The sequence below is a fragment of the Microplitis demolitor genome, chromosome 5 (assembly GCF_026212275.2).
Source record: "Microplitis demolitor isolate Queensland-Clemson2020A chromosome 5, iyMicDemo2.1a, whole genome shotgun sequence".
NCBI lineage: Eukaryota > Metazoa > Arthropoda > Insecta > Hymenoptera > Braconidae > Microplitis > Microplitis demolitor.
In genome coordinates, this window is record NC_068549.1 from 10,318,481 (window position 1) to 10,328,046 (window position 9,566).

Here is a 9,566-nt window from a genome sequence, read left to right on the forward strand (position 1 = left end):
CAACTAAAAATAAAAAACTTGTCTTAGCATTCAACATAACGTCCTGCAATTTACTTATTGCATGAACACCATACTTTATATATTATTATATTTATGAATAATATGTAATCATTTCTCATAACATAATAGTTTCGGGGCAAAACACTGACCTAAATCAAAACTCACTCAAATCTTGATTTTGATCACTGTCATTGATTTCTGCCTCAATACATTTATTTTTTAAAACATAATCGGGAATAAAAATTTAAAAGTCGCTTCTTTATTAATGATTTTCGATTCTTAACTTTTAAAACTCTAGCATAAAACGTAACTTGTTAGACCTTGAAAAGCTAAAAATAAAAATAATTGCATGTAATAGGATTTTCGAGCTCGAAGAGCTTGAAAATATTTTCACGTGATGTTTTCAAGCTCCTTAAGCTCGAAAGCTAGAAGTTTGGGGGCTGACCCACAGGGCCAACCGACGCCCAGGTTTTGTTTTTTTTAATTCTCAATTCAAGTGAAGTACAAGGGTAATTGCTTTTATACTGTATTAATATATTAATATCATACCAAGATGCTCGCTCTTCTTTCTGACAATTAGACTTTCGCCACTACTCTACGGATGATTCAAACCTAACTCACTGAACCCGCGAGAGACCAACAATAATACCACTACGCTACGGAACCAGTTGAAAAATTTCAGTTCGACTGTACTTTTATTGCTTTATTCCCATATTGAATTTTTACATCCTATTAGTTTTCTAATATTTTACAAATATTTCCGAATGGGAATATTCTTTAAGCATGTCAATATTTGTGAAAAAAAAATTTTAAATATTTCTCAGAAATATTTCTAAAAACAAATATTCAGAATAATTAAAAAAAAAAATTCAGAATGTTTGTAATATATTTTTGTAAATTATTTAAAATTTATTTTTTAGTAATACTTTCGAGGAAATATTTGTAAATCCTTTTTGACATTGACATATTATATAATTATTTAAAAAATATCGACAATATATCCTGGCAATATTTTTAAAAGAGTTTGGTGTTGATAAAATATACAATTTATTTTGTACATGATAATTTTTTTTAATAACTTTTACAAGTGACAATAGTCGAATCTAAATAATTAAGTTGGATACGACACATGCAACATGGAGAATAAAATCTAATAATATTTGTTGTTTTTCGAATAAAATTACTATTTCACCAAGGCAAACTTGAAACGTTCCAAAAATACAGAAATTTTCATTTACATAAGTAAAAATTATGATCGCTTAATCCTGTATATTGTAATATAACAATTTTATCTTAGTGTTCTTAACTACACGTTTGCCTTCAAACTTTTGACAATTGTGAATACATTAGGCGAATTATTTAATAATGGTTTTATTAATCCCTATTTTTATATTCATTAAAGTAACGTATCACAGTTCAATCGATCTACCTATTAGTAGTTGAAGAAACTATTTATGCGTAGTGAAATATGCTGACTACATTGTGGGTGAACTAAAAAATTATTGTTATCATTATTGCTGAGAAGTATAAGTTCTGAGAAATAATATTAAGTAGTTACTGTAACAAAACAAAAAATGTTAGTAATGCTTAGTTGATACTACTACTTTCAAATAGGTCTGGATACTATGATATAGTACAAGAAACCAGAAATATTAGTTAAAATTACTATTTTTTCATACTCCTCCCTTTCCTGTTACCACAACCGTGCACTTTTCTCTCAGTGCAAAATTCATTATAAATTAGAATTTGTTTTTGCACGGGATGTTAATTAGTATAGTTATTGAATAAAATTTAGTCCAGTGTAATGCACACTGTGTCACACATTGTATTATTAAATATTTACCAGTAAAATGGGAATTAAATTGTAATAGAAATAATCGGTCTGAGATTTATCATACATTGATGATAGTTTGTAACGTGGGTTCGTTGATCAATCTTGTGGATGGACCGTCTATAATTCATGTCACCACAACGGCGACCGACGTTTCTACATGGAGTAAAGGGTTGAGTACTGATGAACAAGAAACATACCACTATATATACGTTATACTACATAATATTGAACTACAATGTATATGTATATTCATACACCTGATGCATTTATGTGATAATATACATCATAGAAGCTTTAGCTGTATTGCCTTAGATTGGACAAACGCTTTGTATATACCTATTATATACAAACTCAAATTCAATCTACATACTTCTCATTAAACATATGTGTCCATATAATTCTTTATATTATATAGTCTTCTTTAATTTTTAATGACGATAATTAGAACAAAAATTTATATAGAATTATAAAAAAAAAAAAAATAAATATTGATGTATTCCCCTAATCAAAAAAGTTTAAATTTACTGTCAAAATGAAAAAAAAAAAAAATAAATAAATAAATAAATAAATAAATAGAGTTAGAAATTCTTATAAACGAACGAAAATGGTATATTTTTATATGTAAGTATCTCATATTATGTAAAAATTAATCTGATTTCAAAAAAATATATGTATTCGTGGTTCATATAAACCTTAAACGTTTTACATAACAAAATATGTACTTATATGCATCTTCACTGTCTGAAAATATGGAGAGAGAGAGAGAGAGAGAGAGGTGAGACGATGAAGCAAATTTAAAAACACAAATACATGGATAAATTGTCGTTCACAAACGTACGAGTATGGTATTTTATGGAATCGGGGGTAATATCTCTATAGCAACATTAATTCAACGTTCCCGCCCAGGAAATTGAAATGAACCAATGGTAGTGAAGCTTGAGGACGCAATGTCGACGAATCAACACAAGGCGTCACGACGACTACCCCTTTCGCGTTTGGTAAAGGATAACTATAACCTAAAGAGAAAGAGCACAAGTGAGATACTGATTAAATACAAGAGGGTAGACGAGAAATGACAGACGAGCTCAATCGGCAGGTTCAAAGAAAGATAGGGGGTTAAATGGTGCCAGTGGTTTAAATTACTCTGCTAACATTCACACGTGTTAGAAAAATCCTAATCTTTTATTATTAAAAACTCTCTGGTGATAATATTTGTCAACAACTACTTCACATTTTTTATTAACAAAAACAAATAAATAATAATAATGAGTTTATAAACTAAAATTAAATGATATTTTTACGATTAAATTTCGAGTGAGATTAAAATGAAATTAATGTTGGTTTTATCAATAATTGTGCACTAAGATAGTTTATTTATAAAGTAATAAAGACTGATATTATTGCGCTGTAAAAGTGTCTTAACTACTGTAGGTTGTAAAAATAATAGTAATAATAATAGTAATAATAATAATAATTTAAGGCTTTTGTCAACGTACGTATATGATTAATAAAAATTAAAGCATTGACACAAGTGAATAATAATGCAGTCAACTTGCCAACCGCATCAGCCTCAACAACAAAATGCTACTTCAGCAAATCGCACTTCTTTTTTAATTGAGGATATTCTCAGTCGTGGTAGTGTTGATCCTTCTGGACATACTCATCCAGGACAATTGCATCATCAACTTTCATCAACACACGCCCAACATCATCAACAATATCAACAATTAACAAGTTTTTTACCAGGATATCCAACTGGGCCACCAACTGCAGCGTTTTTTCTTGGACCTCTTTTTGGTACCGCGGGTATGGGTGTCGGTATCGTTCCAAGTACAGGCGAGTACTCAGCACTTAAAAATTGTCGCCGCCGGAAAGCTAGAACTGTGAGTATTTGTCTTCATATACATATATATGTCTATTATTTATTCATGTAATTGAATAATACAATAAAATTAATAATTTGATTCATTATAATTTTCAGACCGGACAATACTAACTGAATTTTCTACTTTTACTTTTCTAATTACATTTTGAATAATTGTGCCATTCGAATGATGAAAATATTCTGAAAAAGTTTGTCTCACACATTTTTTCGGAAGCTATGAAAACAGCTGTGATGATAATAAATTAATAAATTTAAAAAAAAGTAAAATTCAAAAATTCAGCTTGTACGGTCCAGCCTTAATATTAATTTACAAAAGTAAATTAATGAAAGAACATAAAAAATTAAGTGATTTCTCAAAAGATTTGACTTACATTTGGTATAAAAATGCTTGCATGATCTTCTGAAGTGGATAAGATTAATTGATAAAAAATATTATCTGATAAATACAATTTGCAATAAAACTAAAAAATTCGTCAATATCTTCCAGTACACGGAGAGAAATTTATAGTATCCGTTCTTAGTACGTTTATGGAATATTATTCCGTATCATTATGTTAGTAATTACTTAAAATTATGGCATATAGGTCCATACATTCAGAAAAAGAATCCATAACTATGGGAAAAATTCCTATCATTGTGGTAACAGTTCCCATATCGCATAATAATAGAATCATTGTGATGATTACCATACTCATATAGGAATAGTTCCGATAAGCAAAAAATAATAAATCCTATAACCACATTGTAACGGTTCCTAAGTGCATATGGAAATGAACCCTATATATTACTATACATGGAGAACAAACTTTGATAATATTTGTTTTTTTCAAATAAAAACTATCATTTCGCCGAGGCACACTTGAAAAGGTCTAATAATATAGAAATTTTCCTTTAAATAAGTAAAAATTATAATCGCTTAGTCGTATAAATTACTAAATTATAAGTAAAATTACTTTAAGTTTCAGAGTACAAACCAAAAGCGTTCAATAAAAATTAATATTTGATTTAGTGAAAAATCTATTTTAAAATAAAAGTTTCACTGAGACTGCTATTGAATTTTTACTAATCCAGATTGTAAAAATTGTCTCCTTGTGTGTAATAATAAATTTTTTTTTCCAACGGTATATATATTATTGGAGTGTTTCTGTACTGATATTTTTTATATTTATCTATATATCTCTACTGTGAACTTAAAATCCACCATTTTTTTTCCACTGTGGGATTCGAACCTACTTCTTGCGAATATTCCACTCAGCAAGCATGCTAACCACTCGGCTACAAGTACCATTCCATTATTTTGAAGTATATGCCAAATACAAATAAAATATAATGCACTCGATAATATATCACACATATTAAAAGTTACAATGGCAAATAGTAATTTTAACCGGCTAAGCAGCAATTCACATTATGGATGTTTTAAAAACTGCAATAACTCAACATAATTTTATTTGATATTGTAATTTTTAGAATACTCGAATTATTTTTACAATGTTTTCAGTAATAGTCCTAAAATGTTATAAAGCCCCGGAACAAAAATTCTTATATAATTATATATAAATCATATAAAAGTGACTCATATAAAATCTTAAACAGTTTCCCGATAAAATAAAAATTTTATACAATTGTATAAAATTGGATAGAAAAAATGGTCTGATCCAATTGTATACAATCATACATAATTATATCTAATTTTATACAATCATATACAATCGTATATAATTGTATATATTTTGTACATAATTTGTATATAATTCTATATAATTGTATACAAATAAATACATTTGTATATAATCACATACTTTAGATAGAGGTAATGCATAATTATATAAAATTTTTATATAATTATATACAATTATATACAATCGTATATAATTCTATATAAAAATGCAAAAAAATATAGTAAAATTATATACAAATGTATATACACTTATCCAAAAAATCAAAGGAACAAAAAATTTGTATAAATTTTTTAGTGATTTTTGGAAGGCTGCATTTTCGTGAAAAATAATCGTATCGGAAAAATAAAAAAAAAAAAAAAAAAAAAAACAAATTAAAGCTTGAAATCTCTAGTTTGAAGATCTTTTAGCCAAATGATTTTCTGAGCCACGGTTTTTGCGAAATCATAAGAAATAGGCCGAGATAAAATTTTTCTAAATTTTTTAGTTTTTTAGGTCTACGGGGCCGGGAAAATTTTTTCGAAAAAACCAATTCAGGGCTCGTTTAGGAAATTTATTCAGCTACAATTTGCTTTTTTTTGTTTCTCTGTACGACAATTTGCTGCTGAGATATCAGCCTTCAAATAAAAAAGGATTCTTTTGTGTTTGATTATTGATATCTCAGCAACTAATAGTCACACAGTAATTTCAAGGGCAGTTTAAGAAATTTTAATAAAGCCCCTACAAGCTCCATTTTCGATTAAAAACAAGAAAAAATTTTTTTTATCCTTAATATCAATTTGAAAAACCCACAAAAAATGGTCATTTTCTGGTTTTTTTAGTCAACTCATCGCTACTTTGTGAATACTGATGGAAAGGTTAATGATACCAAGTGATTTTACAGCTTAATGCACCCCCAAAAACCCTGGAAATTTTCAGATCGATCCATTGAACCGTATGTCCGGGTCGATTGCTCAAAGTTTTACAAAACAATTAAAGGAACAAGTTTTGTTCCTTAATTTGCGTAATAAATACCAATATGCAAAAATTAATTTTTTTCGGATTTTTTTCAAATTTTGCGTTAGTTATTCAGTAAATGTGAGGTAAGGAGAAAAAAAGTGTGTGTGTCAGCTCCGACGCACGATTGGAGTTTACTCCTTCAGATCGACTGCCTAAATAGGCACAAGAAATGCTTACTAGTCTAAGAGAAAGATTAATACCATATCAAATGGTAAATAAATGAATCAATGAAGATACTTAAATAATGTATTTTTATTCTATTGTAGTCTAGTCGAGAAGTTGATTTCCTGCGAAAAATAGTGACAGGTCTCCTAAAAATATGGTTGATGGTTTAAACGATCCGGAATGTCGTCTAGAAAAAGAGGTTTTTTGGATTTTTTTCTGGAAAAATAAAATTACAATTATTATTTAAAAAAAACCGTTAGAAAAATTAGCCGTCCAGCTTTTTGGCAAAATCTCAAAAAATATAAGTGATAGCTCAAATATTAAAAAAGTTTCTGAAAGAGCAGAAAATTTTAGTATAAAAGATCTCGATTCCCCGAATCGTAGCTCCAATATTTATAATTTTACTTTAACATTGAAAATTGGCTGTTGCGCGGCAGTTTCGGCATTCGCGCGCCGCCACTCTATTGAGCGTAGTTTTTAAATACTTTTTTTATGCAATTAAATATAAATTAAAAAATTTGAAAACATTCTGGTGTCGTCTAGACACTTCAAAGAATATGATTCCGCGGTAATGAAAGTTGTATCACCATTTTTAAAAAAATTATTTAATTGTTAATCAATATTTTTTTTACAGGTTTGTGTTGGCATAAAACGCGGTATAAAAGCTTAAATAATAAATCTATAAATTTTTTGTTTCTTGAAGCTCTTTTTATAAACATATTCAACAAGATAACGGTATGAAAGTTTATACCATGTTTATATTTTATTAATTATTAATTTTTGAAATAACAAAAAAATTAAAAATTTAAATAATGTATGTTAAATAATTTTTTTTCTTATTTTAAGCTATTACTGATTTCATATTCTTGTTAGGCATTATATCATTACTTTTCAAATTTTTCTTGTCATTTGTTTATAAATTTTTTACAAACAAATGGATTAATTAAATATTTTTTTGCACGACTCATCATGCGAAGCATTAGAGAGTGCTTTACTATCGAAAAATTTCTTGAAAAATTTTTTTCACCATATTGTTAGCATAAGGAAATGATGGTTTCAAAAAAAAAAAAAAATGTTTTTCAAAACAATATCTTATTGTTTGTAATCGTTTTTGTTTTAATTTTGATCATTTAAATAAATAATGAAGGAATCGTTTTTTTTTTTTTAAATAATTTGCATTTCTAAATATAATGACAAAAAAAATTTTTTTATTAACAATTTATTCATTTATTTGTTTAACAATTTGTTATAAACAATTATTTTATTTTGATTTTTTTCTAGAACATTAAAAATTTTAAAAACAGCAACCTGCAACTATGTGGCAAAAAAAAATTTTTTCAATTTTTTAAAAAACATCTGGATTTTGGAGTATGACAAAGTCCAAGTACTGACTCAATTTGTCAACAAACAAATTTCTGTAACTTCAACTATTGCAGATATAGTTTTCGACCTTCGAGTCATTTTTATACCGTATGAGTTGGATTCTCTTATGAATTTTAAACCTAACGTTGATCTGTTATAGTTATCTAACAACACGCATTTATTTATAAAAATTTTCAATGCGTTTTTAAGAAAAATTTTTTGATTTTGAATCATTATTTTCTTACGCTAACAATATGGTGAAAAAAAATTTTCCAAAAATATTTAATTAATCCATTTGTTTAGAAAAAGATTATAAGGTTTATAAAATGGCATGAAAAAATTTAAAAAGTAATCATATAATGTCTAACAAGAATATGAAATAAGTAATAGCTTAAAATTAAAAAAAGCACTTAAGAATAAAAAATAATAATGCTCACTGTACGTATCATTAGAGTACGACTGATATACTATATATATATGTATATATATTTATCATTTGAAGACGCCGTAGAGTGTATATTATATACGTTTATATATATATATATATATATATATATAAATATATATAGGTATATTGTATACATGGGACATTCCACGCCAAATCGGACGGTTTTCAGAATTTAAAATTTTAATTTTCGTAATTTTCTATTATTTTTCAGTATTCATCAAAAAACTCATCCTCCTAAATTTTGAGATTTTTTTAATCATTGGTTCAAAAGATATGAAATTTCCAAAAAAACCGCTCTTTTTATAGTTTCTTGCTTATAACTTTTTGAAAAATGGTTTAAACAAAACAAAACTCAAAGAATAAAAAAGTTTTGTTATTCCATGTTCTTTTAGAAAAAAAAATACCAATAATTTTTTAAAAACATTTTTCCATGTTATTTTTGAGTTTTAAGACTATAAAGTCGTTTTCTGAAAATCATGCATATTTTGATTTTCCTGAAAATTTGTGACAACAAACTACTACCTATGTCACAACTTTTGAGGTGGTTCCGGTCGTGAGACCTCCGTGGCTACTATTTTTTTTCGATTATAGAAAATTGAAAAAATTTTTTTTTCGCTATGAATTGTTGTCCGTACCGATTTTTGACGCTGTACACGTGGTTTTCTTACATGTTAAAAATTGATTTCGATATTTTTTTTTTTGTTTTGAGTAGATATTTAAAAATAGTAACAAAAGTTAATGCCATTTATGAGCACCCGCGAAAAAAACTATTTATAATAAGATATAATCATATAAAAATATATATAATTTTGTATAATTATATATAGACATATATGGCATATCTAATTATTTCAAACTTATTATGCATAAACATATATAATTATATAAATTTATATATAGTTTTATAAAACGATATATATTTATACATAATTGTATTACTCTTTCTAATTTCATTATATATATATATATATATATATATATATATATTTATAAATATAATTTTATATGATTTCATAACATTTTATGTAATTTTATATAATTTCATAACATTTTATGTAATTTTATATAATTATATAAAATTTTATACAATGGAGCTCTAAATAATTTCATCGAATGGCAATTTCTGAGCGAATATCAAGCTGTGCGGGTGTGTGAATCATAATATTTTGTTAAATCATTTAAATACGACCAAAC

The 9,566-nt window shown here is 26.6% G+C and overlaps 1 protein-coding gene across 1 annotated transcript; it reads left to right on the top strand.

Moving 5' to 3' along the window:
• Window positions 1-3,375: 3,375 nt before the first annotated feature.
• LOC103573708 (uncharacterized) lies at window positions 3,376-3,830 on the top strand. Its single transcript, XM_008552897.2, has 2 exons — window positions 3,376-3,717; window positions 3,816-3,830. Exons 1-2 carry the CDS (start codon window positions 3,376-3,378, stop codon window positions 3,828-3,830), a joined length of 357 nt encoding a protein of 118 aa, XP_008551119.2.
• Window positions 3,831-9,566: the final 5,736 nt, after the last annotated feature.